The sequence below is a fragment of the Hippoglossus hippoglossus genome, chromosome 20 (assembly GCF_009819705.1).
Source record: "Hippoglossus hippoglossus isolate fHipHip1 chromosome 20, fHipHip1.pri, whole genome shotgun sequence".
NCBI classification, from domain to species: domain Eukaryota; kingdom Metazoa; phylum Chordata; class Actinopteri; order Pleuronectiformes; family Pleuronectidae; genus Hippoglossus; species Hippoglossus hippoglossus.
Genome location: NC_047170.1, coordinates 7,564,066 through 7,579,668, shown reverse-complemented (window position 1 = coordinate 7,579,668; position 15,603 = coordinate 7,564,066). Strand labels below are relative to the sequence as shown.

The window sequence follows — 15,603 nt, the reverse complement described above, 5'->3', positions numbered from 1 at the left end:
TTGATTTAATTTACTAGTTTAAAGTGTATGTAAAGATGGGCGACTCCTAAAGTGCAGCCAAAGTGTCTCCATCGCTCCCTGGTGGCTGGCTGCAGTTGATGGGACATGGACCAAACAAGTCAAACGTGAACGTGAAATAATGTTTTCGAGTCAGTTCAGGTAGTTATATCACACGTTTGTTCAAATATTCATTTTCCCATTAAGTTTGGTTTAATTGGTTATTTGATGCTTTTAAACAAGAGGAAACATCACGATTGACAGCTGAGAATGACTCACGATTGGTTGAGTGTGTATTGGCAGTTCCTCCTTGCGGATTCTTAGGAAAAACTACCACTGGTCCAGCAAATCAGAGAGGCACCAGATGAGGGTTGTGTGTGTCCGTGGCCTCTGTCCCTCCTCTTAATGAAACTTGACCTGTGTTTGCTGGGGAAATGCAAAGCACTGGCTGCTGAGGGAAGCTGCAGGTACAAACCAATGGGAATCCTCTCTCTGTTGCGTTGAGGTGCATTTCTCTTCATGAGTCCTAATGGTCTTTGTGGGATTTGGTGGTGCATGATGGTGAGTACGATGTGTGTTTGGCTCGGGGCACTTCTGTCGTGGCGTTTCCAGCTTTTAGATGGAGTGGAATGAGGTGGCGAGTAAAGCCATGACAATGATCAGCTTCCTGGAAAAAAAAAAAAACGAGTAGAAATGAAATACCTAGACTATGTAAGCGAAGTTATAAGGGAATAAGAAAAATGCAGATGTACAGTAGGTATCATGCATGCACATAGAGTGGCTGCTGCTTCACAGTCGAATACTGTTACATAACTCTGTTAAATTAATTTAACAGATGCTCTTTAATGAAACACATTTCATATTATTTGATAGTGTGTTGTGTAAATTTACAGAAAAAAAGCTAAACCTTGTTTCTCTATTAAAGTATTTTTTGCATGTGGTCGAGTATTATAAATCCTGCCCTGAGCCCATCTGGTTCTAGTAGCATGCAAATGGTGGCAGAGGAAACCATGGGAATGGCAAATTGCTCTTTTCCCTCTGTCCACTCCTCCTCCTTCAGCAGGGAGGGAGCCTATGTGGCCTCCCTGCTGCCAACACGAAATCTGGATTAAAAATCATATTTACGTGATTTTTTCTCACTCACCCCCTTTCTCACATATGTTGTTCCTGAATCCCTCCCTCATCACACACCTGTTGATTTCATTTTAAGAAGAGATCTATGGGGCCATTATTTTAGCAACACTATTGACAAATGTGAGTCTCAATCCTTCTGTGTGTTATGAGATTTGTGAATGTGAGATTGCTTCAAGAGTTGAAAATACAGACAAGTCACAAGTTTCTGCTCAGGCGGCCTCTCAAACTGTTTTTCAGATTCAGGAGCTTCAGCCATTTCCTTCATAATTCTTTTTTTTAATGTCCGCCAAGTTTTCCTCAAGACTTGGTGGAAAGATGGAACATAGGCCGAGAAAGAACTCATTACATTTTTTTTCACTTTCTTTAACATTGTGAGAAAGGTGAAAATCAAAAAAAAACACCTTGGAATAATGTAATGAGTCTTGATGAATCCAGCATATTTAGGCAGGATATTTATCACTATGTGCGATTTGCTGTGGCTTGATTAAACATAAGGGACTGTTTGGCCTTGCTCGAGGTAAACACTCTGAATGCCATTAGTTGATTTTGCATTTCAATTGTTTGGGATTGAAAGAGTTTGACTAGTGTTGCTGGTGTGTGTGTGTGAGACAGAGGAAGAAGAACATCTGTCATAAAGACATTAAGTACACTGTGGTTACAAAAACCAAATGCCTGTTGAAGATCTGATAACTTATGCAAAATGGGTGATTAGACGGCACTTCAGTCACTGTCCTGTAATATGGTGTTGACATGAGCTTCACAGAAAGTCTTAAAAAGAACATTTTACTAATTTCTTTTAATATCATGTGTCGTATGACTATTTCTTTTTAGTGAACACATGTTTTGCGGTCAATTTGAACATCATGAATAGGTCACCTACTAATGCAGGGTGTCTCTCACTGAGTGTTGTTGGTTTTATGCTGTGGTAACAGCTTCTGGACAGATGGACATACCGACAGGTCATATTTACCTGGCAAATAAGCCTCATCTCCCCTCGGTGCACGAACAGCACGGTTTGCATAGATTGTGAAAGGATGTGACGTAAGTTATTAGAATGCTTCACCACGGCACAGAAAAATATCAATCAGCAGAGAGCAGCTGTAGTTTAAAAGACAGAGTTATGAACGGGAGCAAAACGTGAGTATACAACTTATCCATTATGTATAACTGCCTTATTTTCTGTTATGTGTTGTAGGTCTGCTTTAATTCAAATCATACACCAAAATTACTATGTTTATACAGTTGGTTGCTTTGTTTATGTGCTTGGAGAGAAATACAAAGACAAGTTGATTTTGAAAACTGCAGCAGGATGGGTTAGTTTACATACCATTGGCTATAAGTTACAAGTCAGGCAATAGATTTTAAAACAACAACCCACATTTCACCAAGTCTTTGTATCCTAATGCATCATTCAAGGGGTTATGGTTTATATTTAATCTATAGATTTACAGTAACCCAAAAGGTTCTTGATCTAACAGTGTGAACTTTAAAATTTCTCCACTTTGAACTATCTATGAGTGGCTTAACTGAGTGTCATTAATGAGTACTTGAATAGACAAAAACCCTCTTGTTTACTATTTTGTTTAGCTTATGTCCCATCTGCTAACATGGAGGAGTGAAGTTTAGGACCAATGTTGCAGCCAGCCACCAGCTTTCATGTGATCCATCGTTGTTACATAAATGTTGAGCTTCATTTAGTTTCATTTTTTACAAGGGTTCAATATTTTCGTAAAGCAGCTGGTCACAGTAGTGTTAGCAAACGTTACTCAAACAGGAATTACAGCATTGTTCAGGGCAGGAAAACAGTGAAGCTCTATGGCACTAATGCTTAAGATTTATCAGGCTTTGGATTCGTAGAGGACTGATGTACTCTCTTTTATGAAATGCTGTATTGCCATTCTCCTGTTGGCAGAGTGATGGATGTGCTCAACCTGTGGAAGGATGACCCAGAGGAGCTTCTCTTCGAACTGGGCTTCGGCCGCGACGAACCTGACCTGTCCGGACGCATTCCGGCTCGATTCATCAATTTTCAGTCTCAGGCGAGAGGGATAAGTCTCCAGGTGTTTTTGGGGGCCCAGAAGAATCGACTGGACCTGGAGAACCCAGATGTGAGCAGTAAGTCAAAGTTTAAGTACTACGTGTGTGGAAAAGAACTTCCAGCAAGTAATACATGGATGATCAGGTTTAATCGTAGCAAGACAATTCTATCTTCTTTTTCAGATCGTTTTAGAGAACTCGAGGTTCTCCAGCATGTTACGACAAAATTCTGTTCCTTGGTGGTGTCATCATCCTCCTCCTCTCTGAGAGCACCGGTGGAAAGACGCCTGTCTCCTGAGGCCCGGGAGAGGAGGAGGCGCATCGGCCTTCGGTTCAGACAAGCATCAAAAAAGTCCCTCTGCCAAACCCACAACAATAAAACCCAGGAAATATCCACACCTTCTTCCACCTGTGCTCAATACACTGCGTCTGAGTCACTGCAACCTCCACCCAGCCTTGGAGAAGAGAAAGCCACCTTAGAAAGAGTCAAACCTGGACTTCTGGCAGACGGACAAGGAGCTAGACTAAACCCTCAACTCCAGCCTCACATGGTTTCTTTCAACGGCCAAGAGAGAGCACTCAGTCCTGGGCACCTGACGGAAGGTCCCCCCCTGACAGCCAACACCTTTTTAGAGAGAAAGAAGAGCCGAGAGCAGGCCAATGAATTGTTTGAAATGGAAGAGGTAAGTCAAAGGCAACAATTATAGCAAAAGGTTTATTTGTTTAGGACAATAGGCCCAAAGACTACAACTGCCAAATTATTAAATTCAATAACATTTTTCTGACTGTTTGTGTTGTTTGCTTGATTGCAGGCTCTGCCAGATCCATCAGGAAGGAACCCTGGCAGCCAGAGAAGTGAGATGCCGGACTCTCCCTCTTCTCGTTCCCAACATAACTCCTCATCTCATCCCCTTTCTCCATCTCTGATCTCGTCTGGTGGTGAAAAATTTCACCTTTCCTCACCCTGTCCTTTCCCAGAGCCATCAAAATATGACCCACCATGCTCGGAAATAGAGATACCACCACATCAGGTTTTGTCTTCACCTGCTTCATCGTCCAGATTGGAGTACCTTGAGTTACACCACAGAACTCGCTCCCAGTCACCAACTCTGACTTCTGCTGCCTTATGTATCTCTGTCTCCCCTACTGCCTCCTCCATACAAGCTGACTCTGAAGACAAGGATGCCCCATACCCCTACCTCTCTACTCTTCCTCAGGACTTACAAGACATAGCATGCCCTACCATGACAAGTGTCCCTCCATCTCCTTCTCCAAATTTGGATTGTCCACCTTCTACCCTGATTGCTGTGCCTTCTACGCAGTCTGACTTCTCCTTTGGGAGTCCAGGGAACACACAGTCAGAATGGACTGAGGTTCTGCATGAAAACTCTCTAGCTGTGTCCGGTAGCTTATCATCTCTGCTTCCCTTTGCCCTTCACGATTTTCATTGTCCATCCTATTTTGACTCTTCCCAACTAACTGAATCCTTCTCACAGAGTCCAGAAAACGAGTCAAAAGATTCTGTTTTCTCACACTCGGATGGAATAGGTCTCTCTGAAGAACCTACCAATACACAAAAGGAACAGGATGACACATCCCTTTCTCTCTCCTTTCAATTGGAAAAGGAAGAGGATAATTTCTCACATCCATCCCTTTCTTTTCTGGACTCCTTTAAATTTGAAGAAGGTTATCCCACACTGTCCCACCTTTCTCGTGAGACTTTCTTTCCAGTTTGTCTTTCTGCTCTATCCTCACAATCACATCCACATACAGATCTGATAGATTCAGCTCCTGTAAGAAAATCAGACCTAACAGAGCAGTCCATCGCCCAACAGGGCCAATCAAGTTCTCATGATGATAACACAGATTTTATTCCATCCTCTACTGTCCAAGATGTTATTTCTGTAAAGATGGATCAGCTCTCTTTGGACACAGAGGGCAGCCCACAGAGAAGGAGAAAGGGGGAGGGGGAGACGCATACTGACACTGTGCAGACTCAAGATACTGCAGATAAAGAGAGTTCTGCAGATCTGACAGAGGGTTTTGAATTTGCCTCTGAGGAACTATGTAACCAAACAGTAATGGATCCACAGGTCCTCTCCCATAGTCTATGTGATGAGTTTTCAGCTGAAACCAAACCGGAAGAGTTAAGTGAAGAAATCAATGGAACAGAAAGTGAATCACCAAGAAGTTATTTTGTTTTAAACAAACTTCCAGAATTACAAAGAAGAACTGAAGTGGAACCAAAGGATCTAATCGAAACTGAGGACTTAGATCTGGTATTTGAAACCTCTGTAGACAGCTTGGATGGTGAAACCGTGGATGTGGACAATTTTTTTCAGCAGCTTGAAACTGAAGGTCGGGTCTATTGGGCGGAACCCATTCAGGTTTTGAATCCAACCCATGAGCTCAGCGGGTCAAGCAGCTCTGAAGTGGAATCTCCTGAGAATTCCTCTTGGCATATCGGCTCAGCTGCTCTGGATTCGACTTCGTCCACAGTCAAAGCTTTATCTTTACCTTTTTTATCCTCAGCAACAACGAGCACTGACCAGAACCCAGAAATAACAACGACTGCATCCTCAGATACACCCCCCTCCTTGGCTGTAGCTCCATTCATATCCTTGCCTGCAAACTCAGACCTCAGGCTATCAAACCGCTCAGTGTCTGTTCAGCTGTCTTCATCTCTGTCTTCTCATATCGTCCAGAGGAAGGATGTTCCTTATGTTGATGACTCTAAACACACCTCTCCTCTCCCTAGTGTTTTCCCTTTGGACACCTCCAACCCCTTTCGAGCTGTCCAGGTATGGACAGACGTGCAAATTCAACGAAACATCCAGAAGTTATCACGTCAGGCTACTCATACTGTCCCACGTGAGGCGACCACCTCAGAAATGACACAAAGATCTACACTGACCTTCTCTTCATCTCAATCTTTCCCTCTGATGTCTACTGACTCTCAGTCGTTTGACATTTCCCCTGGGATGACTAAAGATTATCGGACTGTGTCAGCCTCTGTGGATACAGCACTGTGGTCTGATAAGGAGGAGGAGGTGGACAGGAGTGGAAATAAACATAAGGAGAACCTTTGGGAGGGCAATCAGTCCGTCAGCATGGCATGCTGCTCCTCCTGTGACGATCACTGTACCTGCTGTACTCAGAATACTTACCACAATCAGCACAGTCCTGTGAGTCATGACACATCCTGTTGAGATTTGAGTATTGAAGTGTTCTGTCGCAAATCTGTCAGGTTTCAATATCTGCGGGAAGTGGTTTAGAATTGCAGTTACATTGAAATTTTGCAGCTCTGTAAGATGTGACGTTGTGGTCATAAGATTATGATATTATCATCTCTGTCTTGTTTTGAATATAGCAAGACCCAAATTGCAGAAAATAACAGTGAGTGAAAAAAAAAACTACTTGTCTGTTATAGAGGCAGACGGGCAGGCAAGCAGGTGATGAAAACTAACAAAACTACACAGGTAGCGAGCTGACAAAACTAAGGAACATAATTCTGCGTCAAAGCTAAGCCGTAGGTATGCACCCAGCCTATGCAGGCGCATAGGCTAATACATTAATTTTAAAATCAGGATAATCCAAAAAAGCCCACACAAGCATTTAAAGTTCCTGACATGCTCATATCATATATACGAGCTACAATCAAATTTCCTACTTCCTAAAAGCATTCAGCTGTCACCTACTTCCCTTAATGTTGACACTATTAGAAAATATAGATGTATTAGTCAGTATGTCGGGTGTGAGAGAACTGGACAAAGACCAGAGCGTGGTTGGGGTAAATTTCAATAACGGTTCTGGGAGGAATGTGTCGCAACACAGTGCGTTGTATGATGCACAGCGTTTCTGTGTGCGTCTGTTGCTTCAGATTGAATATTGAGGCACCAAGTAAAACACAAATGAACGACCAAGCCCATAATCATCCTTATTAGTCAGTGAAAGAGTTTCTTTTGGGCAGCGCTGTTGAGTTCTGCATTGACCAATGACAGAAACAGGAGCGAGCCACGACGTGTCCATCGTCCATTGAGTCACGAACAGTATATTTGAAGTCACATTACCATAGTTCTTGAGATGGAGCCCTTTTCAGAGCCGGCACCTAATTAACACATGAATGTCTCATTTGCCTGTGGAGCTTGTGAAGCTGTCTCCTCGTCTTCTACTCTCAGTTTTTGTGTTTTCTCTGAATTCACTGTTACTCAGCGACATCTGTAAATGACACTCACATTAAATTTACAGGACATTCAAATACATACAACAACAAAGGTCTTTTTTTATTTCAAAATATCATTATGTTTTAATCGTTTCCTAAAAAGCCTACGTCTGTGACTTATCCATTTAACTGCAACAACCATGGTCTTCCTTTATCCGTCACCAAGTGCTTTTATGGAAAAGTGATCATATAAAGAATATGTTGGAAAAGCCATCTGAAAAGCAATTACAGTGAATGGAGTAAACGTGATCTGGTCAATTGCTTTTGCTTTTGATGGAACAACAAACTAGAGATTGAATGCTAAAAGTGATTTTCCGCACACTGTTGTTCTGTCTAGAATATGATTGTGGATTTAATATCCACATTGTGAAAGTGTAATTAAGCCTGAAAATGTTTTCTCATTCGATAACTCGTGTGCATGTTCTCCACAGTTCTCTCTGGGTGATTTGGAGGAGTTGATGCTGTGTCTGCAGCACTTTCGCTCTGTGCAAAGCAACATGGAGGAGCAGCTGTCTGAGGACCAGGCTTCAGTTTACAGCTCTCTCTCTGACCAGGACAGGTACACACTATAGTTCATGTATAGTTTATACTCTGTAGGACACTGACATGTGCAGGCTGTGGTCTATGGTGTTTTATTTGGCTTTATTTCACACTTGTTGGGCCACAGATGTTCTGCTTGGGACAGATGTGCACATGGAGTCAAAGATATTAGAGCAAGAGGATTCCCCTCCCCTCAGTGACAAAATACTCTCATTTTCAAGTTCATCTTCCATCTCTATCATTTTCATTGAACAGTGAACACCAGCAGTGAGCAGAATATTTGAGAGTTTTAATTTCAGACACTGTCAGGTGATCCTAATGTACTTTATTATAGTAAAACCAATCATTTTATATACTGTACAGCATTTTAGGAGATTTAAGAAGTAATGTCTTGTAACAGTTTAGCTTTCACTTGCTGCAAAAACCTGGTCTGTGTGTGTGTGTGGACAGGGAGAAGATTCAGGACCTCGAGGTGCTGAGAGGAGCAGTGAAGCAGGAAGCTGCAGAGCTGGAGACGCATTTGAATCAACTCACCCATCACTGTGATGACAGCTTGAAAACGGTAACACACTGGATTTGAAAACAACTAAAACAATGCAAATCTCAAAAGAGGCGTCATACCCTTAGAAAATGCTGCCAAAGATGTCAGATTGGAAAGAGACGAGAAGATTTGACAGCTTTTGGGGACAAGCACTGTTCTTTATATGTGAAAGGCAAACTCTGGAAAATGCCCAGACCCTATTTTCCTGGAGTTCATGTCTGAAAACAGCTTAAATTTCATTATTTTTGTCCCGTATGAGTAAAGAAGTCTACAAATGATTTGTTTTACCACTTTTGTGTTACATGAACATTTCTTAATTCTCCTTTGTTTTTAAGCAGAAGATGCAAAGACTTCTGGAGGAGCAGTCTCTCCTGTGCTCTCAACTCTTTCTACCTGGAGCAGTGCGCACATCATCAGGCCTCACCCCCAACAGGACGGTATCCACTCAGTGCTGCCTGCTGCCCTGGACCTCAGCTGATGTGCAGAGCGACCACATCTCCTCCTGCAGCACGTGGAACGAGAACTCGCCCAGGCAGTCTCCCTCTGGATCAGAGAGTAGCTGCAAGGGCCTGGGCTCTTTCTCTGAACCAATGTAGTTAAATGTTGAACTCACTAATGGAAGACTGATACAGATGTCTTCATGGATCAATGAGTTCATGGGAGAGACAACAGGAGAAAGCAACTGATACGCTGAGAAAATAGAACTAATTACCAATGTGTGCCAGAGCTCCTGTATGTTTAATAAAGTCTGTAACACAATAATAAGTCTGTCTAACAAGTATGAATTTGGAGGTTTCGAGGGCCAGAGGTCCAATATATGTGATCGACCAATCATGACTCAGTCTCATCTTTCAATCATGACGATTCCCCTCATTTCTAAAGCATTAAATTAAACGAATTGAAACAAACTTACTGGAAAAACACAAACTTAAAAATACCAGTTTGATAAAAAACAAATACCAGAATGACAGAAACCAACTTTGACTTTTTAGTTTGGTCCATGTCCCAACTATTTACATGGAGGAGGCAGAATTCATGACCTATTCTGTTGCCAGCCACCAGGTGGTGATTGAGACACTTTGGCTTTTAAGGGACAGTCATATTGTCCATCTTTATATATAGTCTATGTAATAAATAAACACAATAACTTTTATTTTGAATAGAGCTTAATTATGCTATAATTTTTTTTTTATTTTGCTATGTGTCTGGGCAACTGTCTTTTTGGTAAAATAATCCTAGGATCTCAAGCAAAACCCCAAAAAACAGAATTTGTAATGGCATAGACGAGGGTGTTTGTCAATAGTCAAAATACTCATGTAAGAGGTAAAATATGTGAATATAAATGAAATATATATTATTACACACTCTGCATCTGCTTAGTGAATGCACTGTCCTTCATGTGAATAATACCACGACAAATAACCCAATAAACAACGGTGAAACATATTTGTTCTCCTTGTGTCTCTGTTTAATTATCTAAAACACAGAGGAGGTTTTGGGAACAAAAGCTGCGGCGAAGAACAGCAAGCACTTCAAAGTGAAGCACGTTGTATCAATTACTAGGGAGCAGTGGCTCATCAAGACTTCAAAAGGCGTTGGTGTGTGCGGAGCGTCACAAGGGTTTTATTTGTAGAGAACAGCTCACGTAACTGACCTGCCCTACAGAGAACGTGACGAGAACCGATGTGTTGCTCCTGTTCTCCTCCACACGTTACAAAATGAATTGTACTCAATAACACTAGAGGCAGTGGTTACACAACACACTGCTTCATTCAGAATTTACGACACTATATTTTGTTTTGTTCACGACTTCCTTTCGAGTCAGAAATAGTCAACTTCACAGATACAAGAAATCACTTCTATGCAGATCATATTCAACTATTCGTCTATTTCAACCCCAAAAACATGTCGCACTGTTTATTTTACTTTTAAGATACTGCTAAGATTATTGTCAAATTTGCATAAAGATCACAAAAGGACATTAGACATCTGTTGATATTCAGCAGCTCCTCTTTAGGGAGGAGGAGGGGAGGGTCTCTGTGGCAGATGATAGATGCAGATGGGGGAGGATGCTCCTCCTCCGACCTTCATAACCCAGAGTCACACCGCTCCCGTCTGTCTGGGTCACACTGCTGAGACTGAGGTAGGAAAACAACCTGCTTTGATTCTTGATTCTTGATTCTGATTGGTGTTTGTCTTTATTTTACTTTGATATACTCATGTATTCTTTTTTCTATGTTTTCTTTTTCTTTGCTTCTGTCTTCAGTCACTTTTGTTTCTTTTTAGTTTTTACTCCTGGTTTTCTTCAGTGTCACTGCAATGTGAGAGTCAGTTGTCCTTTTAGTCCAAAAGAAAATGAAATACAACTGACAATAATATACTTACTAGACAAAAATCTGAGCTTTCACCTTTGTGATAAGATCCACTAATGAATAATGGATTATGTGTGTGTGTGTTACAGGGACTTGTCTTCCTAATGGGGACAAAATGCAAGTCCCTATAACGTAAATGATTACATTCAAAGTGGAGACATATGGTTAAGGTTCAAGTCAAGTCTCTCCAGAATATGAATATAAGTCAATACAATGTCTTCTCTGTGTGTGTATGTGTTTAACCAGACACACAGAGGTGTCTTTTTCTTTGTCTCTTATCTACAGTATATTCCTCTGTCCAACCCGCACGCTTTTACTTCCCCTCCGTCTCACAGCTTGTGTGTGTGTGTGTGCGTGTGCGTGTGTGTGTGTGTGTGTCTGTGTGTGTGTGTGTGTGTCTGTGTGTGTGTGTGTGTGTGCGTGTGTATGTTATGTGATCTGTGCAGAAAGCCCAGAGGACCTGAGATGACGACTAGCTGTATGAGGTCAACCCTGGAACCTGAACATCGTCTGATGACACAGGACAGCAAACACTGTGAGTACGGAGAGATAATAATAATAATAATAATAATAATAATAATAATAACATTGATTTAAATTAAAAGACACTTTACATTGTTCTTTCGATAAACATACTTATGGTATGAAGTTATTTTCCTCCTTTTCACCGATGCAGTTTTCAATAAATTGCAGGTGGAATTATTATTATTAATGATATTACAATGCAACTTAACACTGTAATATCATTGTATAGAACCAGTAACATACTGACTGGAGGCACAGTGGAAAAAATGAGAATATGGAAAACAAGGCAGTAACAGTTGGGAAATTTAGAGTAAAGGAGAAATAAATTCTGCATGATTATAGATTTGTAAATGTCGGATATCGACATGGTTCAGTACTGGGAAACAAAAACATCTTCCCTTCTATAATGGATGAACTCACACTCTGAAAAACATCAGAAAATCTCTTTGTTTTCGAACCAAAATGGAGAGAGTTGGAATTGGGAGAATTGTTCTGCTCTCAGCTGCACTTCTCATCCTGAACATCTGTTCTTGCTCTATATAATATCTAATTTATTAAATAATCACCACATGTGGCTGCAGAGGGCGCTGTTGCCCAGTAAAAGCTACATAGTGTCGCTTTAAGTTTAAGTTTGACCAATACAAATCTGTCTCCACTAGGGACAGGTACAGTGGTGAAGTTTGTTTAAAGTGTAATGCTTTGTTGTCCTGTGTGACAGACCAGGGGGCGCTGGACAGCTCGGTGGACAGGAAGGATGATGAAGACAAGGGCGTGGTTGTCTGTTCAGAGAATCAGGAGGAAGAGCAGCTGAAGAAACCTCGCAGAAAGGACACACCCGTCCTCAACTGTCATCCGCATATACCAGGTCATGATGAACACACACACACACACACACACACACACACACACACACACACACACACACACACACACACACACACACACACACACACAGAAAGACACAAGGCTTAACCATGATTTCCTTAATTCATTGAACTGTAACTTAAGAGTATGATTATTTACATTACAAGGCCGTCAAAACCAAACCACTGTTCATGTCTCAGACTTTAAGTATGAATAACATTTACTTAAATTCAACATAAAGAGGTAATATAAATCTTTGCTGCCCTCTGGAGCTTTGTGTCTACATATAACACAAATGAAAAATGAAACACTGGCTCCTGGAACAATCTGGACACCCTTTGGGGGCTCCACCAGTCCATTCTACTCTGTCTTTATTAGGTGGCCTACTATTCACACCATTGACTATTCACGTGATGCAGGTTTTTCAAGGTTTCTTCTTAAACGTGCAATGATGTGACCTAACACGCAGCCAGCGAGGTTTACTTTCCTTTAAGCCGTGCAGCTTTCTGTTCTGAACGTGCAGGCATTTGACCAGGAGGAGAAGTTTGTCTCTTAATGGATGTGTTTGGTGGATACTCTGTGTGGGATGGTGCTGGACTTGAGTGTCTTCTCCCCTCCCTCCTTATCAATAGTCTGGGCTTACGTTGGTCCTTGGGGTCTTTGTGGATCAGCCTCTCCTCCATATTAGAGCCAGTGTAAAAAGTCAATGAGAGAGCAGACATGTGGAACATACGGCGTCAGAAGGCTGATCTCAGTTTGGGTGACAAGTTACTGAGCAGGTCCAGGAAGAATAAAAGACTGTAATGGCTGATCCTTCAGATTTGTTGTTTGCCTTCAGAGGATTCAGTCTTTATCATTTCAAGTCTTAGTAATGAACCAGTACAAGCAGATATATCCCAGTCAGATGTTGATCATGTGCATGTGAATGAAAATGGTTCTGTTAAAATCACATAGCTTAGGGAAATAAAATAAAAAACATTCAACAAAAAAAATAATATATGTACAAATAAATTACAGTATATTTTAGGATGTATGTGATTAAATGTGTAAAATCTGGTAATTTAAATAAAAATGATAAAGGTTAAATCAATGTTTGCACTTCAATGCAACTTTTTGAAACCTTGTTAAAATAAGAGCAATAGAAATAAAGTTTATTATTACAATTTTATTATTCTATGTCATGTTTCTTTAACCTGAGTGAGGTAGTCGCTGCCCTCTAGTGGCCAACCCTGAGAGCATTTTTGAACACTTGTATTGTGAATGTAGTCTTTGGATACCAACCTGCAAACTGGATGCAGACTTTAAGGGATATAACCAACAACAGCAACGTTTATTAAATCTGAAGTGCCCTTCATTGTTATTATTCCTACAGTATTCCATCAGGGAACAGGTGAAGTTTATGTGTCCGCTGCTTTTGCCACGATGCCTGAAGGGCACTTCGGCTACACTTCACAAACTGTTATACTCCTATACAAAGGATGTATAGGAGTCTTCTGATTGATCTCTATAACAGCTTAAATTGTATTTTTATCATTGCCCCTGATGTTGCATTCAAACATCCCAGTGGTTCCTCGCTTCGACACTGACGACCTGTGTTTTCCTTCCCTCTAAAGGAGTGAGGCTGATGAAGAAGGAGAAGCACTTGGTCCACCTGGAGGATGCGGAGAAGGATGTGACCAATTAAATGTTCTTGTTTTGTTCGTAAATCTTTTATGTTCAAAGTCTCATTAAATTTCTCTTTAACCATTTTAACAACATCTCTGCTCTTTTTGCTGTATAAAGATGAAGACATCTATAAGACATAGCACATGAATGTAGAACTGCACTGGGATTCAGATAACATTAAGCACATACTCACGTTCAACAGTCTGTAAGAAGTATATGTGCAAAATGGTTATTATAATACATTTTCAATTGGTGGAGATAAGTATTGATAAGGGGCAAAAGTATTCCTGATCCCTACTGATTATTATAAATACAACATTTACACAACTGGTCCTGATCTCTCTCTTCTCTCCCCCCAATCAAACCAGTCGAGGCAGATGACAGAGTTATGCGATATGCATTACAGTTTTTTAGTGAATAGCAGGAGTAACAACAAACCACCTTTCGCTATAGGTCTGTGTCTGGAGCACAATAAGTGATTATTTTGTATGTGATGATTTATGACTTGTGGAAACTGATTGATTAATTATATGGGTGAAGTGTTTGAGTCCACAAAACACTAGAGGAGTCTCAGGGGTAAACAGTGTTGCAGCCAAATCCAATACAATTGAAGTCAACGGGACCCCCCCCCCTTCAGTCAATTATAATCTTTGCAACATGTATACTTTTGGGATAAGGCTGTGTGCCTTTTCAAACTAAGATACTACTACTGCTGCAGCTATCCTTACTAGAACTGCCCAACCAAAATCCTGATCCTTAACCATGACCACTTTATACCTAACACTAACCTTACCCTAACCACAACTCACTTCTCACCAATAACCTTAACCTGGACATCAGAAATGACGTTTACCCAGATTAGGGCCGGACTGGGCACAGGGTCCCGATGAAGTCTTACTGGCCCCACAAGGTCAGTGTTTATGCTGGAAAGAAAAGGCACAACTACACACACACACACACAGACTGATTTTATGCCTTCAGCTGTCCAACATTTTTTACTAAGAGTTTTTATTCAACAGTCCACAGTGGCAGTTTATTTCACTTTTTGTTCCAGTATTCCACCAGTTCCACTTTTGGCAATTTATTATTTACCTTTCAGCTTTTTAACCAACATGCTTCACTTCTCAGCTTCATCATCAAATGCATTTCATCTCCGAGTTCCACTTTTATATTTCAGCTCCCACGTTTTCAAAGCAATGCCTTTTGGTTGATATCAATGTCATAATTTTTTTAACCATTTTGACACTGCTTGTTTTGCCTTTCATTTCAGCTGACTTTTATTTACAACTTCAAGCATCGCCTCAGTTATTCTCAACTTTGTTTCTGCCAAGTTTCATTTGTGTGCTGAGCTCACAGCAGATGTTGTGTGATTACTCAATACAATAACTTATCTGAACTAATCACCAGAAAGTTTCAAACAGAAGTTTCAATGAGTGTGAAAATGAATGTGAGACCAGCAGCAGGTCTGCACAAATCATCAGAGTACTTTAAATTGTACGTAAACTTGTAATTTAATTGTCTGATATTCATTCAGATTATTTTCTGACATGGCATGTAAATGTCATCTGCTCATCCATCTCTGCATCAGATCTTCTTACAGCTTTATTTTCACTCACAGAAAAAAATGAGTAGGAGACGTCATCTGCGTGTGTGAAAATATTTATTCATTGCACTGTAATAACAACCTCGGCATACACCTTTGACAA

The 15,603-nt window shown here is 40.9% G+C and overlaps 2 protein-coding genes across 3 annotated transcripts; both read left to right on the top strand.

Moving 5' to 3' along the window:
• The first annotated feature begins 239 nt into the window (after positions 1-239).
• On the top strand, positions 240-9,382 carry itprid1 (ITPR interacting domain containing 1). Of its 2 annotated transcripts, none has more exons than XM_034572875.1 (7): positions 240-558; positions 3,044-3,246; positions 3,352-3,851; positions 3,981-6,353; positions 7,822-7,949; positions 8,381-8,492; positions 8,810-9,382. In XM_034572875.1, the coding sequence occupies exons 2-7, from the start codon at positions 3,048-3,050 to the stop codon at positions 9,065-9,067; spliced, it is 3,570 nt and encodes a 1,189-aa protein (XP_034428766.1). In that variant the 5' UTR covers positions 240-558; positions 3,044-3,047; the 3' UTR covers positions 9,068-9,382. The 2 variants fall into 2 exon arrangements, with proteins under 2 accessions (XP_034428766.1, XP_034428765.1); XM_034572874.1 differs by lacking the exon at positions 240-558 and adding an exon at positions 1,688-2,268.
• A 1,090-nt stretch (positions 9,383-10,472) lies between these two features.
• Positions 10,473-14,001, top strand: ppp1r17 (protein phosphatase 1 regulatory subunit 17). The gene is made up of 4 exons (XM_034572550.1): positions 10,473-10,614; positions 11,290-11,378; positions 12,087-12,233; positions 13,846-14,001. Exons 2-4 carry the CDS (start codon positions 11,309-11,311, stop codon positions 13,914-13,916), a joined length of 288 nt encoding a protein of 95 aa, XP_034428441.1. The 5' UTR covers positions 10,473-10,614; positions 11,290-11,308; the 3' UTR covers positions 13,917-14,001.
• The last annotated feature ends 1,602 nt before the right edge of the window (positions 14,002-15,603 follow it).

Bases quoted from the DNA above. Each gene is read 5' to 3' on its own strand.
- itprid1 (XM_034572874.1), top strand. From the start codon at position 2,186: ATGCTTCACCACGGCACAGAAAAATATCAATCAGCAGAGAGCAGCTGT. The intron at 2,269-3,043 runs GTGAGTATACAA...TCCTGTTGGCAG, and splicing joins GTTATGAACGGGAGCAAAAC to AGTGATGGATGTGCTCAACC. The intron at 3,247-3,351 runs GTAAGTCAAAGT...CTTCTTTTTCAG, and splicing joins GGAGAACCCAGATGTGAGCA to ATCGTTTTAGAGAACTCGAG.
- ppp1r17 (XM_034572550.1), top strand. From the start codon at position 11,309: ATGACGACTAGCTGTATGAGGTCAACCCTGGAACCTGAACATCGTCTG. The intron at 11,379-12,086 runs GTGAGTACGGAG...CCTGTGTGACAG, and splicing joins GACACAGGACAGCAAACACT to ACCAGGGGGCGCTGGACAGC. The intron at 12,234-13,845 runs GTCATGATGAAC...TTCCCTCTAAAG, and splicing joins CTGTCATCCGCATATACCAG to GAGTGAGGCTGATGAAGAAG.